Raw genomic sequence first — 20,004 nt, 5'->3', positions numbered from 1 at the left:
AAGGATGCATATAATGCGATGGTCTTCTTCTTCACATGCTTGGGTGACCGTGGCTAAGTGGAGAGCAGGGCCGTCTTTCAATCAGAAGATCGGGCAGTTCGATCCCTGGCTCCGCTAGTCGCATGTCAATGTGTCCTTGAGCAAGACACAAATTGCTCCTGTGCCTACGGTGTATAGATAGATACTGAATTATAAGTCGCTTTGGATAAAAGCTTTTCTAAATGACTGTAATGTAATAATCCTCCACTATGTGTAAAGCTAGTTCTTTAGATTATCTGTGATACCGTCTCAGCATGGCTGTTCTCTAAATTCTGTTTTGGACAGAGATGGAGGTTTGACAAATGTGGTGGTTGTGAGTCCATAGAGGGAAAGATTCAGGTAAAGACCAATCTGAAAAGAGAAGGAAGGGAAGACTAAACACTGATAACATTATCTGCCTCAAAAACAAATCTATAAAGGTAAATACGATAATAATAATAATAATAATAATAATAATAATAATAATAATAATAATAATAATAAAGCAATGGATTGTCAGAAGCAATGATAACGCAATATCTAAAACCAAAGCAGATTAAATTAGTTTCACCATCTCTGTACTGTCTCTATGCGGCCTTCTGTGTCTCTTCATGAAAAAAATATATAATTTAACGCTCATTTACCCACTTTCCTTTAAGTTAAAAAAGCAATGCAAGTCACTGTAGTTGGCAGCCCAGAGAGATTTGTGTGAAATGTCTCGAGCCAGTCAGCTGACAAGTCTCTAAATCCAAACAAGTAAACTTTCATTATCACTGCTGCACTACTGCCAAGGAACTATTAATAGATGGAATGAGGTGGGTTGTATTAAGGAGGGAAACTGACATGACATCCTGTGTGATAGTGTTACAATGATGTTAGACAGACTAGTTTCCTACAGTATTTTTGTCTCGGATGTGCTACACAGATTGTTAAAAGAGCACACTGACGCTTCTGGAAGTTTTTAATTTTTTGCCATCAAGCCCACAGTTAGATGAGAGGGTCAATATTGATTTAATCTCTGTTTTATTTCTGTGTATCCAGTTGAGAATCCGGGGGGGAAACTGCAAGCCTAGCTGTGTGAAAAGTGAAAAAAATGACAAGTTTAAAAGCTCCGTAACTGTCATAGCTACATGTTTTATGTTTTATAATTACCCATGAAGAAATAGAAAAGGAGGCGCTGTGGTTGGAGCAGTTAGCGTACAACGTTGCAGCTAGATTCCTGTCCTCATATAGGTGTCGGCAGGTTTGCACAATAAAGTTAACAACTGAACCAAACCAGACGACTGGCCCAGTATATACTTTTCATGGTGTTAATGTTATTGTAAGCAGGATGTTGATATATATTGATATACTGGATTTTATCATACTGGTCTGTCTTTTACTTCAAACAATATTCATGGATGTAATTGTTTTTATTATTTGCAGCCATTTCCACCCAGAAAGGCCACAGTTGGGCGAGTCGTCCACATCTGCAACCTCCCTGAGGGCAGCTGCACAGAGAATGATGTCATCAACCTGGGACTACCCTTTGGCAAAGTCACCAATTACATTCTCATGCGCTCTACTCATCAGGTACAAGACTATTATTGTTTGGTTATTTTTTATTCATATATATCTATAAATATTTCTGTTTGCACAGATTTCGGGTTCCAAGACAAGTGTTGAACCTGCAAGTATTTTGTTAAAATGGAAATCAAATTGTCTGTTAACATTTTTTTTTAATCAACAGCTTTTTTTTCTGCTGCCTCTGTTATGTAATATCACGTACTTTTTCATAACATACTGGCTGTTTAACTACCAGTACAGTACCAGTACAACTACTCAGGTTTCAGTTATCAGGACTGAACTACACCATTAATATCACGCCTATCACATGTAAAGCATTTGTACTAAAATTGTGGTATTGGTTTCAGGGACTAAAGCATCTGTTACGGTGGTTTGTTATGGTCATGAAATGTGATACCTTGAGATGATGATTTTCAAAGATTATCTTCAATCCAGTCTAACATGTGACATGTGAAGCATTATTGTGCAGATGCAAGAGAAACCATATAACTGTCAGAGGGGGATTATTGTTTGTATTCATTTTCTGTTCTCCCGTCAGGCATTTCTGGAAATGGCGTATATTGAAGCCGCTCAGGCCATGGTTCAATACTACCAGCTCACTCCAGCTGTGATTGACAATCAGAAACTTCTAATACGAATGTCTAAGAGGTACAAGGAGCTGCAACTCAAGGTAAGGCTGAACAACAAAGTAAACAGCAGGTTTAAGGCTGCGTTGGCTCATTACTTAACTGGAATTTACTGTCTGTATAGAAACCAGGTAAAGATCTTCAGTCCATCATCCAGGACATCACCTCTCAGCGGGGAATGGACGAGATGCAAGAACTTGAACAGTAAGACAACTTTTCATTCTACTTCATCAGGCTCCTTTTTTTTTTGTCTGTAGCCAAGTTCTTTGAGTCACCAATGGAGCAAAATGGAAATCCATTAAGGTAAACAGTTTGTAGATGATTATTTAAGCCTGTGTGATATTTCTGATCTCCAAAATTACAACACAAAGTGCCGTTTTAGAGCATTTCTCCATGTTATCTGACCATCATCTCCCTCCAGCTACATGCCAGAGAGAGCACGCTCCCGCAGCCCAATCAGCCGCTCACTGAGTCCGCATTCCCACAGCCCCAGTTTTACATCATGCAGCTCAGCCCCCAGCCCCCAGGGAGCACCATGCAGGGGTCCGGAAAGAAACAGCAATGGCCTGGGCCCCCGCCGGGGCTCTTGGGATAGGTCCTCACACTTAAGAAGGGGTGAGGACGAAAGGGAGAGGGATGACCCATGGAGGAATGGGGGCAGTGTGGATGACGATCGGCCAAATGGACGGGCAGCTGACCGTCGGAGGGCTTATCAGAAACCCTTGGATCATATCAGCTCGAGATCTGCAGATGAGCGAGAGGGTGGAGGTGGAGGTGGAGGTGGAGGAGGAGGTGGAGGTGGAGGAGGAGGAGGTGGAGGAGGAGGAGGAGGAGGAGGAGGAGGAGGAAGTGGAGGTGAAGGGATAAGGGGCAACAGAGACTGGCACCCACGAGGCAGCCCTCAAGGCATGTCCTTCAGCTCTTACAGGAATATGGAGGGCGAGTTCTACACAAAGGAACAAATGTACAAGTCAGACAAGCCGCCCAGACCTCCATACAGGCATGATACCAAGCCAAAGAGGAGGGATGGTGGCGACTACCACAGCAGATCGAAGCATTCTGAGTGTGAGATAACTGAGGAGCGCCTTCGCAGAACACTAGAAGACAAGAGGCAGGGTTCACCAGGCAAAGACAGGAGCAAGAAGACAAGCAGGAGATGCATCACGGCGGAAAAACATGAGAAAGAAAACACTACTGATAATACTGTGAGTAACTTTTGTAATATCATTTGTTGTTGTATACTTTGCGTGGCACATCCTTCCAGCTGTTAAGGCATTTCTTTTTCCAGGATCGCAAGTCAAAAGAAAAATCGGTTTCACCTCAGCAAACCAATATGCCAAAAGCGTCTACTGAACGTAGCAAAGAAAGAGAAAGTGTAAGTAAGCATTAAGATCTTAATTACGCATTCAAACTCCTGTAAACATCCTCTTTAAAGCTCCAGGTTACTACTACTGCAGAGTAGAGTATTAATGGCTCTTTTCTCAATGCATTTTCTAAGGTGAAGGAGCGCGAAAGTGGAGATGACACTGATGAAGAGTGTTGGTATCCTAAGAACATGGAGGAACTGGTCACTGTAGATGAAGTGGGAGGAGAAGATGATTCCATAATTGAGCCAGACCTTCCCGAGCTGGAAGAGTATGTATCCTGCCCCAAGGAGTCTGCAGAGGAAGAAGCAGTGGAGGAGCATATACTACCACCTAGCTCCTCCTACTCCTCCTCCTCCTCTTCCTCCTCATCTGAGGTGCAGGAGACAAAGTTCTGTGAGGATGCTGGAGACCCGGCAGAAACATCTGTAAATGAGAAACCAAGGAGTGTTTTAACTGTAGCCGGTCCTGAAGACCAGACACTCAGTCCAGTGACGCCTGAGCTACCAATCCCCAACCTTATTGACTTCCCCAGTGAGGAGTTCAAGGCTGCGCTGGAGGACACATGTATAGAGGATAAAGTAACCAAAAGTGGGCCATCAGAGGAGCCAATGGAAAGTCACATTTGTGTTTCAGAGGACAGCAAAACCCTGGAAGTAGAACAGGTCACGGAAACAATCAATAATGGGGTTCAACAAAAGGATGACATTCATCAAAAAGGTAATTTTCAAAAGAGAAGTCAAAGAAAGTCAAGAGTATCACATTACAGCATTTCCTGCAGCAATGATTGTTTCAAATGTATTTTGTTTCTTCCCTAAGGAAATAGTTTCAGATATTCCCTGCAACTCTGTCATGTAATGTCCTAAAACCAGTGTCAAAAAAATATATATTGTTGAGTAAAAGTAAATACGTCGTGGTGAGTTAGTGGTTGAAGTATTGTGATTTCTCTCCTATCATGGCTAAAAAAAAAGCACAATTTGTATTTTATTGTGCATCCTGCCTTTCTTAAAACTTACATAACCTTTTACAGAGATCGAGGCTCTCTCGCCATCTCGCGAGCAAGACAAAGCTGTCAGTGAACACAGCATCCCTTTGGGTAAGCATACAGTTTTATTATCAACTCTGAACCAGAATGTTTGAAAATACACTGAAATTGAGATCCTCATTATTTTTTTTTATTCTGACAGCAAATTTCTGGTTATGTAAAAAAATATTCAGCGGTTGAAATAATGATAAAACTGTGTCCGCTTTCTCTGGCTGAATTAATACCCAGTCCAACGGTCTTTGAACTGGTCTATATTGAATGATAAGTTCATAGAGTCTTGAGCTCGTGGTTTTAGTTTTAAAGATATAGTCTTGTCATGTACACCATTAATAAGTGCACTGACAACCTGTTGCATTAGCACTCTAATTGACTGGAATTGCTTGGCCACTTGCTGACCTATTTCCGTGAGCAGGTTGTGAAATGCACCCCTGAGAGATGAGTATTTATATTATCATTAGGGCTAGAATGACATGGCCAAGCACATGGCCAATGTTGGGCCTGCTGCATGGAGACTTACATAAGCCCTGGTGCAGTGTAACAACAATAGCCCACAGTACAGACACATGAGTGAGGCTATTCCTGTTGTGTGATGCCCTGGGAATGTGTGTGTGTGTGTGTGTGTGTGTGTGTGTGTGTGTGTGTGTGTGTGTGTGTGCGTGTCCAGAGCAAACTGTTTCCATTGATAGCATTGTCACAGCCAGATATGTGTTGTTGAAGTGTACCTTGATACTCATCTGAACAGTGACTAAAATAACAGACATACTAATACATGTGATGTGTTTTGTTTTTTTTTGTAAAAGGGTATTCATCTTATCAGCATAAAATGTTAAAGGTTACCACAAATATCTAAATTCCAAATTAAGAGCATATCTATTGCCTCCATACGGTTCTCAACGCGGCTGTAGAAGCTAACGGTGCAAACAGTGCAAACAGTGCTGACAGAGCTAACAGTGCTGACAGAGCTAACAGTGCTGACAGAGCTAACAGTGCTCACAGAGCTAACAGTGCTTACCGGAGGGGGGTGGGGCGCTATGCTTCCGCGAAGACACTGTCGGTCAGGACGGGGTTTACAGCTGTAACCACTGTGTGAGAGCAGTGCAGAGCTAGCCAGTGGGGCATACACACACACACACACACACACACACACACACACACACACACACACACACACACACACACACAGACAGACACACACAGATGCGCGGCCGGCCGGGCTAGAGAATCTTGGATTGCAACACACACAGAGGAAGAGTGACTTAATTCTCAGATAGACGTTACTCTACTATATCTTTAGGTAGAAGAGCGTCCCTTCCTCTTTAATTCTTTCATCAAAGGAGAAAATAAAATTGTGGTGTTTTTATAGAAGATTTTTTTGTGTGCAGTTTACATCATTTATTTCATATCTGAGTGACAAAAGGTTTTCATTCTTGGTTTAATCTTTTGTATGTTGTCCTTTTTCATTCTAATTGAATGAAAAGTTGTATTCAAAAAATGTATAATGTTGAATCAAATTGGCCCTAGTATGTTGTAGTTGTAGTGCAGAAGCAAGATGTGTAGTTAAGAGTTCACCAAGAGAGGTAATATAAGTTATTATTTTAGCCCACATTGACAGAGGCATGCTTTAGTTTCTATGTGTTGATTTTTATTATTATTTTTAATCATTTTATTTTTAAAACTATAAGACAAAGTGCAGCAACTGTATTGCCTCAAGTGCTGTCCGGGTAAATACCCTTTGTGAGGACCCTCGTCTGTCAGGTGCTGATGTCTGGGATTGACTTTGAATAGTTGTGTTTGCTGTCTAATAGGAGTGGAGTTCATAGTGCCGAAGACGGGCTTCTACTGTAAACTCTGCGGCCTGTTCTACAACAGTGAGGAGACTGCAAAGACCACTCACTGCCGCAGCACCGTGCACTACAGGAACCTACAGGTACACGCGGATTGGTGGCGCTCCGGTCCTTCAGGGGACGATGATGATGATGATGATGATGATGATGATGATGGTGATGATGATGATGAGAAGGAATGACATGATAATCTGGATTTTAATTCCACATTGGATTCATTGGCCCTGAATTATATGAGGAGGCTAAAAATGTTTGTGCAGACACACTGTATGTTCTGTAAGTACATATACAACATGTCTGCATGTGCTGTCACACCTTTTTTACTGCCAAATGTAATATGAAAAATGAAAATCTGTATGCTGGCATACTCCACTGTACTGTGGGCACGGCTGGTGTGGTCCACAGTCGGTGTGGTCTGGCAGCAAGATTCACAAGATCACCACCTGTTGCTGAGTTATTGCTTCACAAACATTCAGCACATGCGTGTTATATTAAGTTTCTTCGCCTTTCTTCTTATGTATGTCTTATTTTGGGGATGAAGCTTACTTTAAATCTTACATTAAATATGATGTTTTCTAAACAAAAAGATATTAGTTTTGATAATTGATTAACTGTCTAATGCCAAAACTTAGCTGGATAGAATTTATTGACTTTATATTGAATGTCTTTGTGCTTTCTACTATTTGTTGGACAAACAAAGGATTCTACAGACTTTCTTACTGACATTTTATGGCATAAACAGTTAATTGAAGAAATACTCAACACATTAATCCAAAAGAAAATGCATGAACGAACGTACGCATTACATGTAAACTTGAAACTGTATTAGGTTTCTTATTAATATTGGCCACTCAGCACCGAGCCATCTAGCATTTCTCTCGTCCCCGGCTGCACAGCTGAGGCGAGCCGGAGGAGCAGCGATTCAAACTTTTGATGGATTTACATTCCGAGAGGGAAAAAAAAAACAGTTAAACAGTTGTGCTGTCTGTCATGTACAGTATGTACACATTCACAGATATTAGCTAATTATTGTTTACATGACTATCAATTCAGTTCATCTGATTCAGCATCAGATGCAGCTTTTCACCAAAGTATTTAACTGCTGCAAAAAAAAAAAAGAAGAAAAAGAAAATGGCTTTTGAGCGATTAGCTTGAAAAACAATCCAGCATGCTGCTGGTGGAGACGACTTGCCAGCTGGTTGTTTGACCACAATGCTGACATTTATCAAGATGCAGCTTTCTTGTCCTGACCTTTATTGGATTTATATATATATATATATATATATATATATATATATATATATATATATATATATATACTGTATATGCGATTAAACAATTTTTCATTTCTTCCACTCGTCCACAGAAATACCTGTCCCAGCTGGCAGAGGAGAGTCTGTCGGGGGTTCTTGCTGAAACCTCAGCTGCACAGTGACATCCGCTTGACTTCTCACGTCTTGTACAGCGAACAGCAGAGGAAAGATTCGTGTATGTGTGTGTGTGTGTGCTGTTGGTGCCAGGTGATGGACTACTACAGTATAGATAATGTGACACATGAACGCTAGACTATGAGGACAATTGCACTGGTTTTGACGTTTTGGGAGAAGGGATGTTTGGATGTCTTGATTGGCACTGACAACTATAGATATCTCAATTTTGTAAATACCTGGGGCTACAGTATTTAATTGCTTTTTTTTTTGGTTTATCAATTTTCTTACAGTTTATTTTATTGGATTGTGTGTGATGAAATGTATTTGTTATTTTTTTTTTGGAATGGAAATCTATTTGCAATGATGTGTAATTACTGAGAAGAACACATTTTTACAATATGGGCTTATGTTAGTCCATTTTCAGATTTTAAATCAATTTTACCAATAATGATACACACTGGTTGCAAAATGACTTGAAATATGTGCCAAAGAAATGTTTTCACTCAGTTAAAAATATGATTCTCAGGTTTGTTGTATATGTTTAATAGATGTATAGCTTAGTACACAACATTACATTTGTATTTATATGGGGGGGATTTTAAGGCTCTTGCTGTTTTTTTCTGTCCTCTTGTCATCGATGATTTATGCCTATCAGGTAGAAATCATTTGGATTGATAATGATGCAACTATGCAAAAAATATTTATTTTTTGAAGTTTCATGTTGGATTGAATTCATTAAGCAATCCCAGTCACATTAGCCGACATAATGTAATGCCTTAAATATTGAAGACCTTAAACTGGACCATGTGTTTAATTTATCAGCTAAACAAGCAATGTTTCATGTTACAGTGATTTGTTCAGAGGGATTATCAAGCCAAATTCTGTTTTTGTATACTGTGAATACTGATCCTGTGACATCAATGATAGTGTTGTTTTCTTTGACGAGCTTTTCATATGATTTTTGATGCAAAAAACGTAAATAAACATTTTCAAACTTGTACTTGTACACTTTGTGTATAGTCTAACATATTCCGCATGCCATGTAGTGTATAATGGCAACACAACCGTGACACACGCAGAGTACAGTACACCGTTCATCCATCCATGTTCTGTAATTCACCCGTTTATGGTAGGACTTGAGTGGGAGTGTTGTAAAAGAGCTCCCCCAAGTGTTGAGGCATAAAGACACATCTGGGTGCTAAAACTAAATAGTTGTTGTGATGTTCCATTTTGTTTGGACATTTATCAATGATCCTGTCCAAAATGATTGTACTTTTATTAAAAACGACACTGTCATACATTTAGTCTGCTTACTCACACAGTAGGTTTACACCAACATATCATTTTTAAGTGAACTGATCAGGGTGGTTAACGAGCTTTGGCCAGAAGAACAAATCATTATCATTTAAACAATCAATCATTATCATCAATATCACCATCGTCACCATCATTATTGAGCCAGAATGTCGTAGTCGATGTGATAACGTCCCAAAATAGAAAGAGCAGCTCTGCAGCACCACCGATAGGGGGCAGCACATGTAAACAACATGAACTACCCCGGAACATGCGAGAAGAAAAGTCCGTGTTGCATTTTTATTGGTTCTTTGTTAAAAAAAAAAAAAACGCGACGCAACTCAAGCCAATCAGAAAAGCAAACTCACTCGACGTTGCTGGGTAGATAACACAAAAAACAACAGGACTCGAGTCAGAGTTTGAATCTTGGACGCGACCGACGGTCAGTGATTTTTCTTATTCATTGTGAGTTATTTAACCGACACTAGAGAGTCAGACGTGCACTTTTTATACGTCGGTGTTGTTTTGGATTTAACGGTGTTATCGATGCACGCGGAGCCAGCCAGCAGTTAGATAACAATGCTATCTTTTAACGACTCTGACGTCTTCAACAACAGATAAACGGCGAGTCAGCGATATATGACAACGGTTAATAAACTGCGAACTGCATATTTGCGTCAGTGCGTTCTGAGTAGTTGTCGTTTTAAATGCGCATTTAGATACTCTGGAGTTCGCTCTTTTGACGCAGCTCTTCATTTTGACAGTTAGCATTGAAGCTAACGCAACGCTAGCCATTGTTTATCAACAGAGTGACTTTGAATGAACGGGGGAGGGGAGGGGGAGGGGAGGCTGCAGCATCATGTCTGGGCATGTTATCAACTCTTGTCTGCATGTTAAAACGTCTGTTTCCTCTTTGCAGGTATCATTTGACGTTATTATTATTTTTTTTTTGCACACTGTTCCGGCTGCAAAAATCACTTTTCTTTTGTAAAACATGGCAACTGACTGCGCAGCCTGGCTGAACGCAAACCCCATTGGTAAGTGTGTCAACTGTTTAAATGCCTGATGTGGGGCTTTGGGGCTTTTTTTCTGCGGATGTGGTTCATTCTTGCACTGCTTGCAGGTTTTGTGATGTTGAATAATGTCATTGGTGTCATTCTGCCACACCTCCTACATGTGGTGGTTGTCTTTACTGTGTTAAGCCAGTCTGACATAATACATCTTTACTGCGTTTATTGTATTTGCACATGGGCCCCTGCTGCAATAAAGATCACAAAGAAAAACGTATGTTAGCAGCTCTAGTCAACATTGGAACTCTTCCCCCAATTTTGTCTTGAAATCCAACAGAGGCAGAGGACCTGAGTGACTCCTTGGTATCTGAAGAGGAAGACGATACAGGATCGGTCTCCAACAAAAACATCAAAAATGAGATCAATGGCAACTGGTTGTCCTTGTCCAGCAACAGCATCCACGAAGCGCGTCTCAAGGCGAAGGCCAAGCGGAGGCTGAGAAAGAACTCGTCCAGGGACTCGGGCCGGGGGGACTCTCTCAGCGACAACGGGGACGCGGTCAGGGGAACCTCGGTGGCACCCGCCAGCCCCAAGAGCAAGCTGCTGGACAGGAAGTCCCGCCTGGGCAAGGGAAGAGGTCTACCAAAGAAGGGTAAGAAGATTTCACATCATAATAATAATGTAACAATAATGTTATCGTGCAACACTGGAACACTAAAGAGGTCAAATGTCTCCGTTCAATGGATAACCTTTTTGCTGGTCGTTAAAGGTTAGAGGAGCCTCTGTGTTTCAGTGGCCTTCGTCAGTGTGTGACCTACTTGTCGTCACCTGGCGGCCCTCCATCTAGCAGCCGTAAGCCACTTAGCATGTACACAAATGGCGAGGTGATTCTGAGCAGCTCACTCCCATCCAAACGCACGCTTTTACTTTTTCTTACCGCATGCTCAGCCAAGCTTTTCTGGACATTTCCACGAGGGGCAAAACAATAATATATGTGTTTTTAGTGTACCAGAAGCCTTTGATAGTGATTCTCTTTCAATGAATTGGATGTGATGTGAAGGTTTCAGCCTACAAAAACAGCTGGCTGTTGTTTTAAGAGTGTAAATTGACTTCATCAAGGTGTATGGAGCATTAGTTTGTCCTGTGTATGAGGTCTGTTATCTGTTTTAGAGCCCCTGAAAGGCACAGTGGTAGCTAGATATATATATATATATATATATATATATATATTATATTCTTTTTGTTGGTGACCCTTCTTATAACGACATTAGGCATTCAGCTGATGTTCCATAATGGCTTTCTTTCTTTGTCCAATTTATACATCAAACCGAATGCCTTCTCCCTGCCCCTCGCTGTCATTTAAAATGAACGCTGACACATCTCAAATGTATAAGTAGATCAGAATTTAGCACGTGTCAACAGGATCCTGTCCGGCTGTCACTCACTATGGGTCCTTATTCAGACATGTGAGTATGCAAGGCTTACTTGTATGTCTCCCATTAGACTGCTGCACGCTGCAGATACTTTGCTCAGTCACTTTGCTCCCATGGGCGGTTGAACTGGAGCAAGTAGAGCTTTTCTTGGCACAATGTCTGTTTTCTTTTCTTTTTTTTCTTCTTTTTTTTGGTTGCATAACAGAACCGTCGCACCAGTGGAGCTCTGTTATTTGAGCTGTGAGCTCTCCTGCATCGAACGTCCACATTATTGCACAGTGGATATGCAGAATCCGTGTCCTGAGTAAACGAGCGTCCAGCACGTTTTTTAGATGCTGAAGTTTTGCACACGCAATATGCGGGCTGCGCTAAATATAGCGGCATGCGCTGTGCCACATATTGGTTAGGACTAATGGAGGTTTTAAAGCCCGTCGCACAAGCCGCTTGGTATCGGGGCTTCTTAAACTGTCTTCAATCTGTCAGTGCTTACCTCAGGCCCAGCAGATGTTTGTTTGTGTAACACTTACAAAGACGTCCCCACCCTGGATAGAGGGATTACGTCGCAGCACATTTGGTCCTTGGGTGAAAAACGGGTATTAGTACAGATCACGCATACAGATTATGAGCCATACGACTTAAGCGATGCTATTATAACTATAATATTACTTGTTTTGACCACGGAACAAGACCTTGACGAAGTCTAACTTGTGCTGTGTGAGATAAGGAAGTCTGACTAAAACACTGAGTAACTGCCTGCGTGCTTAAGTTTAAGTTTAAGGCCGACTGGTTGACCGTTTGTCAAAATTCATCTCATTTTTCTTGACTGTTATTTCCTGAAGATGTTTCCCTGCTGTCGAACCGTTTCACCATTTCCTGTTGCAGTGTATGCAAATTGTGTCAGCTTCACAGGAAGTAAACGGGGGACCCAGTAGCTGTTGCTTTTACAATGCGATTCCAATTCGAAACGGCCCAGAGATCAGCGTGGCCTTTCTGTTTCGGTGTGTCAACATTTTGCGACATGACATCACGCTCCTAATTGTTTCCCTTTTTGAAAAGGCTTTGACGTTGTGTTTCAGGAGTTCTATTTCAGGGACATCGTGTTCAGAGAGCCCGACGCGCCCAACAGCTGCAACTTAACTTTCTTTCTATGAATGAATTGGGACCTATTAGATAAAAGAAAATCAATAACACTCGTGTTTCACATTAACCAGATATTTGTGCCACTAAATCTCCTGAAAAGGACACTTTTACACCACATCACCTTTTCTTAAATAGACGATTGTGACGTAGTCAGACGTCTTAACATCGTCGCTGATCTTTGTCTGCAGGTGGGGCTGGAGGAAAAGGAGTGTGGGGCCGATCTGGTGAAGTTTATGAACAGGAGGCGGTTGATCAGAAAGACCCCAACTATGACGAAGCTCAGGTACCGACTGTGGTGTCCATGTTGTACGTCTTTGTGACGCGTGCAGTGTTTGGATCAGCGCGATCGCTTGTATAATCTAATGCGAAACACCAGACCTGGAATGTGATTTTGTGTTTTGACAGGAAAACTGTGTGTATGAGACTGTGGTTCCTCCGCTGGATGAGAGGGACTTTGAGAATACAGTCACCCCCATAGTGCAAGAGTACTTTGAACATGGAGACATAAATGAAGTAGCGGTAAGTGTGCAGGAAACCGCCCGTCAGTGAACACCTTCTCATGCGTAACAGAAGCAGAACTCTACATAGAACAGAACCATCAAGCGCGTGCGCTAGTTGACGCCCTTCTCTTCATCCAGGAGCTGCTTTCAGAACTGAACCTGGGACCGTTGCGGAGCGAGGTTCCCTCGCTGGCTGTGTCACTGGCCCTGGAGGCCAAAGCCAGCCACCGGGAGCTCACCTCCAGGCTGCTGGCTGACCTGTGTGGGCCGGTGCTGTCCCGCAGCGACATGGAAAGCTCCTTTGACAAACTGCTCCTAGAGCTGCCCGACCTCGTCCTGGATACACCCAGAGCCCCGCAGGTGAGTGCCCCCGAGGGTCTGGAGATACGTGTGTGTGTGTGTGTGTGTGTGTGTGTGTGTGTGTGTGTGTGTGTATACACCCCAAGCTCAATTTTGCAACTTATTTTATGTGTTTGTGTTAAATTACTTTAAATTGTTGTCAATTCAGGATGAGTATGAACTGAGAAATCCAAACTATAATACTGAAGGAACTGATATTGACTTAGTTGACACATGTCCAACAATCAAACATTCCACCATGTTACAGGACATTTTAACAAACTGATGTCAGTCCCATTACAGTAAACACGAGACTCGTCAGAATGCTTTGCTGAAAGTACGCCTCTGTTTGAGGCGTCGTGTTTTCTACACAGTCTGTGGTGGAGCAGAGGGGAACAACACTGTGGGTTGTGTGTGTGTGTGTGTGTGTGTGTGTGTGTGTGTGTGTGTGTGTGTGTGTGTGTAATGTGTGTATTTGAGCACTCTCCTTTTCAGCCTGCACAGACATGAGATCTCTGTTCATTGTCTGTCTGTGCTCACAAAATGCAAGCTCAGCAAAGGACGCTCAAAGGGTTATTGGTCACACACACACACACACACACACACACACACACACACACACACACACACACACACACACACACACCCCTCCTGTCACGGTTTCATTGGGGCTCACTAGTCATTTCGGTCCCACTCTTGCTGTTCTCTGTGGGTTTAAATGGGTATTAAATGGGTATGACCCCCCCCCCCCCACACACACACACACACACACACACACACACACACACACACACACACACACACACACACACACACTCACTCACACACACCTCCTTCCCTTTTTACCCCCTTTTCACTCTTCTCTTTTTCAGTTTCTCACACACACACTGCGCCCTCCTCTCTTTCTCCTCATGTGCCTGCGAGTCTAGCCACAGCCACGGGTCAGATGAGAGCTGCCTCTTGTCTGAACAGGGACAATGATCAGTGATAAGCGCAGGCTTTGTCCAGGCCAGAAGAGCAAAGCCAGCTCTTTCCATCCCCTAAATCACATGGCCTCACTACTGTAAACCAACAGATACACGGAAGCCTCTGTGGCCTCCGTCGGTCAACCGCCGGTGTTTTTATGGGACCACTTCTTCAAACTGAAAGGACTTTGTAATTACGACTTAATGTGTCACACAATTGTTTGATGTATTAAATCAATTAGATTTCATGTATTCTCAAGCAACAAAACTGTATTCTATTAACTGAGGACAGGGCACTGGTCCTTGAAGCAATTTACGTTATTGATTTTAAATATGGCTTTTTCTTGTATTTTCGATATAGAAACACAATTAATTTGTATTTTCTATATAGGAAATACAAATGAAATACAAATTAATTCCCAGATTTAAAAAAAAAAAAAAAGGGATCATTTATTGTCATTATGCAACACAGGGATGGACAACAACATTCAGTTGTAGCCCATTTGTAACGCAACAAACACATGACAGACAGAAGAGAACTAGGAGTACATTCAGGAGTACAGGCAGAATAACATTAATATTAAACTGTGCCATCTTTCAATATTTTGTTTGTTTACACTTTTTTTTAATCTATCTGTGTTCATTTTCCAGTTGGTGGGCCAATTCATTGCACGAGCTGTGAGCGACCAAATATTGTCCAAGAGCTACATTGAGGCCTACAAAGGCCGGGTTGACTGTCAATACACAAGGTACTCTATTGTCCAAGAGCTCTGCTGCTGCTGTGATTTTAGTTTCCTGTATTATTATTATTATTATTATTATTATTACCTCAGAGGTTATAGTGAATCCCTAAAGATAAAAGAGCACTCAGTCAATAATATCATACAGATAGTGTGTACATATAATAGTCCTATCATTAGATATAGCATTAAGAGTGCAGGAGAATCTGGACCTTTCTTTGAAGTGTGCATTCACTCATGTAAACAAGAGTTGAAATGTATTAAAAGGTAAAGGCAACATATCTTTTTATTATGTCATATCTGAGTATTATAGATCACATAGAGGAGTCTAAGTCCTCACCCAAGTGTTTTGCAGTAAGTGTAACAATGTGATCAACAAAACGCATCATTTGTGTAAATCAGAGGAGACACAGTTTGACCACCTGCAGGTCAGAGAGAGGAGACTGTGAAGAAAGCAGTGATGAAACACAGTGTGACCAACAAACTCAGCCTGTTTTTTGGTGGTTTTTTTTTTTAATATCCTGCAGAGTGTCTCTGGACCGGGCGACAGTGCTGCTGAAGATGAGTATGGAAGGCCTGCGCATAGACAACCAGTGGGGGCCAGGCGGGGGGCAGAGACCCGTCACACAGCTCATCAAAGAGGTAGATTACAGAAGACCTGATCTTTATCACCACTCGTCTATCTTCTCTATATCCACTTCTCATTTCAGCTTTTCTAACCAAAATTCAGTAGAATTATTTATTCTTTTGTCTGTCAAATCTAAGCATGTTGTGCTTCTAAATCTTTCCCGATCCGATAAATAAATAAACTCACCAGCATTAAAAAGACATTTTGATTCATAAACTATAATCTGTTCTGCTTAGAGCCTTAACACATCCTCAAGTCCAACAGTTCCCTACAGTTACAGCTGATTGGTGCTCTTTTTTTATTTCTAGCTGTAAGAATAATTGCCACAGGTTAATTCTTGTCGTTTGCTATCCTCTGTACTGTCAGATGAACCTGCTGCTGAAGGAGTACATCCTCTCTGGAGACAGCAAGGAGGCTGAGAGGTGCCTGAGAGATCTGGAAGTTCCCCATTTCCACCACGAGTTTGTCTATGAGGTAAAAGGCTTCACAGAAATCTCGGTTTGAATTTTCTTCAAACACCTGTTGGTCTCAACTAAAGATCTGCAGATGAACAACTATGCAGTGCAGTAAGTGCTTCTTGTGAATATTTCTGCTCCCCTCAGGCGATAGTGATGGTGTTGGAGTCCAAAGGAGAGAAAACATTGAAAATGGTTCTGCAGCTACTCAAGTCGCTCTCCGCCTCCTCCGTCATCACTCTGGACCAAATGAGAAGGGTAAGGCGCCACCTGGTGTTTGAATTAAGCAATGCACATCACTATTTCACTAAGCATCAGCTCATTTGTTTGCTAGCCTTAACAGATGCTGTATTACAGACATTCTGCATCCATTAATGGTGACAAAGGCATTCGGTATTGCTTTCAAATATTTATTCTTCTGTAGATCAACTTTTTTCATTTAATGTTATCTCTGCTGAGTCAACACACCTGTAGGCATTTTTTTTAATCTTCCCCCCCTCTCTTTAAATGTGCATGTGGCACCTATTCACCTCAATGCTATATTAGATTAATTTTAATTATTCTATAACCCTGTGGAATTTAAAAGCTTGACATTCAAAACATATCCCACATATCTGTGTTCTCTGGGAAGTCTGGAAATAGTTCAAATATTTTGAGAAAATCATTGTAATATTTGGAGAATAAAGTAATATTTGCCCTGTTAAACTGATACTGACTTTTGACACCGTTTGTCTTATTGTCCACACAATTGTAAATTCACCAACTCTGATGAAGTGCAGACTAGATCCATTCAAACCAGCAGTTTTATTTGTTCTAGTGAGCCATAACTACACCAGTTTGTAACTAGTAACTACACTTATAAGCACCTTACAATTGTAAAAGTTATAAACCAACTCAAATCTTAAATAAAATTCCTCAATATGATTTTAAAAACTCAATATTTCATCCGTACCGTCTCTCCATTACACTGCGGAGCTCAGAGGAGACTGAGGTATAATAACAGAATGGTTCAACAGCTTTAGATGGTATCCTCTTACTGTGCAAATGTCACCAAGTACATTTTTTAGTTTTTCGTGTGTGAAATCTCTGCAGTGACCACAGATGTGCTGTCCGACGCACACAGCAGCGTGGACTCCGTGGTTACGCCACACTTCTCTACCTTCTCCAGTCACCTCACCAGCGCAGACGGCCGTCTTATTGACAGCCGTCAGCTTCAAGCGTCCTTATGCAAACCTACAGCCTTCATAGACGGTGTCTTTTTCTTCTTTCATAGGGCTATGAAAGAGTTTATATGGACATCGCTGAAATCAACATTGATGTCCCTCGGGCATACTTCATCCTGGAGCAAGTTGTTGATCAGAGCTTCAGTACGGGAATCATTGATGTGAAGTTAAGAGATCTCTGTCCCTGTCGGTAAGTGCTCGCCACTGGGTTTCTCAGATACACACCGTACACTCTTGTTTCCATGTTGTTGTTTTTTATGTTATGTTCTGTCTGTTGTCAGAGGCCGGAAGAGGTTCGTCAGCGAGGGAGACGGCGGTGTTGTCAAAGTTGAAAGTTACTGAGGAGACCTTTTTATGTGCCACACTTCCTGAAAAGTAAAGGACGACGCTACTTTTTTTTACTTGTATATTTTTCATAAGAAGTCGGGTACATTTTTATTTTTTTTTTCCTTCTAACAGTCAAAAGAATGTACATTTCTGAAACTGAAGGCGGGTAAAAAAAAACAACAACAACTGCACTTTTGCTTGAAACTGAAGTGGATCACTTTCTTCAAGGTGTTTCGATACAAACACTGACATAAGCTAACCCTTAAAGTGCCACACCGTGTCAGTCATTTCATGTATTCTACCGTTATTCACTGCCACTCCTCGTGTTTTGTAGAAAGCAGTGTTTGTACAGACATGACTGGCTTGCGTCAAAAGCTTTATAAAGGGGTATTAAAAAAAAAAAAAAACAAAGAAAGGGGAGCGCGTTGGTTTATTGCAATACTGGCCCCCTAACTAGCTGCTGTTTTTACGCTGTGCTGGCTTTTATTTCTTTCTTTTTACCCTTTCAAATTTCACAAAGATGTCATTATTGAAGGTATCAAGACATGAGTAAAGTGGAAAAACAAATACCAGTTGGATAACTTTACAAAATGGTGTTTTAGAACGTTTATTTTTATATCTGGGGGAATACTAATGTGTGTAAAATGTACCACGTATTGCTCCTTGTTTGTTCATTAAATCACTGTTAAATAATCCAAGACTGTTTTTGTGCATGTCACACGATCAACACAAACTACATCTTACCACTTCTTTGCTCTGCCCTCTACTCACTTAAAAAGGAAGCCAAATTACAGATGCAACAATACAAATAAGAGAGTAGAGAAGAAGTACACAGGCCACACTGGGAAGTCCGGCAAGCGATAGATGTAATCCTTACTTCCAAAAGAGTTGCGTGGTTAAGCTCAGGTGACTGCTCCCCTCCTATCTCATTTGCTCTACGAAGCCAAACAATCAAGTCACTTCTTCAAATTTCACTTGACTGTCCATGGAAATATCAGTGCGTGAAAACTCTGGATCTTCGCCAACCATCCGAAGGCATTTTCTGCCAGTTTGACCATTCCTGCTGTTTTGAATAGTTCACTGGGCGTCTACTGCAACTGCTCCTTCATTGCCAGTTCCTGCTGCTTGACGGCCTCTTGAGCCTCCATCTGCATCTTCTCCAGTTTCTCTAGAGTGACCGATTTGAGCGGGAGAAGCTTCGGCTTGCACAGAACCATGGTCGGTACATCTTCCATGGAAAGTTGCCCTGTGGATGTAAGAAATAAGAAGAATAAACAACAACAACACTCAACTGATGGTCTGTTTTTAACAATCACTCTCTCTGCATGCAACATCTGGACATTTCACACATCTGTTGCTCTGTCAATTAGAAAACATTACACTTAACACCAGAACTACATCCAGCTCTAGTACTGACCCATATTGTGTAACTGTTTACACAGCAACAATGTCTATGGTGTTGAGCCGTAAAAGAGACTGTAAAGAGCGAGCACAGAGCAGCACCCACTGAGTAATTTTGCAAGCTTTTGCACATTTCTAAACAGTTCACATGTTGTATCGAGCACCACAAACAGCCTTTTGTTTGTAACCACTGCTGCGGTACCAACCTTGTTTAGGCAGAACTTCTCTGAATATTGACTTGACTTCTGGCATTGTGTCGTCTGAGTGATTGCTGAAAGGTACAGTAAACATATTAGTTTACTACATTAAACATATTTTATCTGACACAGCATTGCACTTCAGACACGGATAACACAAACCCAGCCTAACACCCGTACTGTCCTGTGGTATTTTTGTGAACTTTAGCTGTTGTCACAATGTTAAATGTTCACGTCTCTATCCCATTCGACCACAATTTCCAAAAAGGTGGTTAGATGAAACGATAGCGTTACCGTTAACCTGGTTAATTGATGGCTGAGTAACGTTATATAACCATTAGCGTTAGGGCTATGTGACTGACACCCCAAAATTTGTAAACATAATAGCTAGCTGTTAGCTGTTAGCTCAACATAAAGCCAGCTAGGTTTAGCACGTAACGAGACAGTTTAGGTAACGGTA

General features: G+C 41.5%; 2 protein-coding genes across 3 annotated transcripts in view; both read left to right on the top strand.

The window, feature by feature from the left end:
* The window catches only part of rbm20 (RNA binding motif protein 20), a 43,753-nt gene extending 34,862 nt beyond the window's left edge, over positions 1-8,891 (top strand). Inside the window, exons 6-15 of the mRNA XM_068727212.1 lie at positions 1,444-1,590; positions 2,123-2,254; positions 2,335-2,414; positions 2,632-2,984; positions 3,066-3,415; positions 3,499-3,585; positions 3,709-4,294; positions 4,605-4,670; positions 6,425-6,546; positions 7,830-8,891. Coding sequence (XP_068583313.1) covers positions 1,444-1,590; positions 2,123-2,254; positions 2,335-2,414; positions 2,632-2,984; positions 3,066-3,415; positions 3,499-3,585; positions 3,709-4,294; positions 4,605-4,670; positions 6,425-6,546; positions 7,830-7,898 — 1,992 coding nt within the window. The 3' untranslated portion in view covers positions 7,899-8,891. The remainder of the gene's footprint in view (positions 1-1,443; positions 1,591-2,122; positions 2,255-2,334; positions 2,415-2,631; positions 2,985-3,065; positions 3,416-3,498; positions 3,586-3,708; positions 4,295-4,604; positions 4,671-6,424; positions 6,547-7,829) is intronic.
* Positions 8,892-9,525: 634 nt separating this feature from the next.
* Positions 9,526-18,639, top strand: pdcd4b (programmed cell death 4b). Of its 2 annotated transcripts, none has more exons than XM_068727073.1 (12): positions 9,526-9,628; positions 10,106-10,223; positions 10,534-10,848; positions 12,958-13,052; positions 13,175-13,288; positions 13,408-13,629; positions 15,225-15,322; positions 15,841-15,955; positions 16,308-16,415; positions 16,544-16,654; positions 17,670-17,809; positions 17,901-18,639. In XM_068727073.1, the coding sequence occupies exons 2-12, from the start codon at positions 10,181-10,183 to the stop codon at positions 17,959-17,961; spliced, it is 1,422 nt and encodes a 473-aa protein (XP_068583174.1). In that variant the 5' UTR covers positions 9,526-9,628; positions 10,106-10,180; the 3' UTR covers positions 17,962-18,639. The 2 variants fall into 2 exon arrangements, with proteins under 2 accessions (XP_068583174.1, XP_068583175.1); XM_068727074.1 differs by lacking the exon at positions 9,526-9,628 and adding an exon at positions 9,632-9,651.
* The last annotated feature ends 1,365 nt before the right edge of the window (positions 18,640-20,004 follow it).

Source organism: Cebidichthys violaceus, unplaced genomic scaffold (genome assembly GCF_023349555.1).
Source record: "Cebidichthys violaceus isolate CVI_PGR_0920_01 unplaced genomic scaffold, fCebVio1.0.p SCAF_4, whole genome shotgun sequence".
Taxonomy (NCBI): Eukaryota; Metazoa; Chordata; class Actinopteri; order Perciformes; family Stichaeidae; genus Cebidichthys; species Cebidichthys violaceus.
Note: the sequence above shows the minus strand (reverse complement) of the source record. Positions and strands in the feature narration are given on the sequence as shown.

Excerpts from the sequence above, each read along its gene's own strand:
- pdcd4b (XM_068727073.1), top strand. The coding sequence starts at position 10,181 with ATGGCAACTGACTGCGCAGCCTGGCTGAACGCAAACCCCATTG. Across the intron at positions 13,053-13,174 it reads CCAACTATGACGAAGCTCAG|GAAAACTGTGTGTATGAGAC; the intron begins GTACCGACTGTG and ends GTGTTTTGACAG. Across the intron at positions 16,416-16,543 it reads ACCACGAGTTTGTCTATGAG|GCGATAGTGATGGTGTTGGA; the intron begins GTAAAAGGCTTC and ends TGCTCCCCTCAG.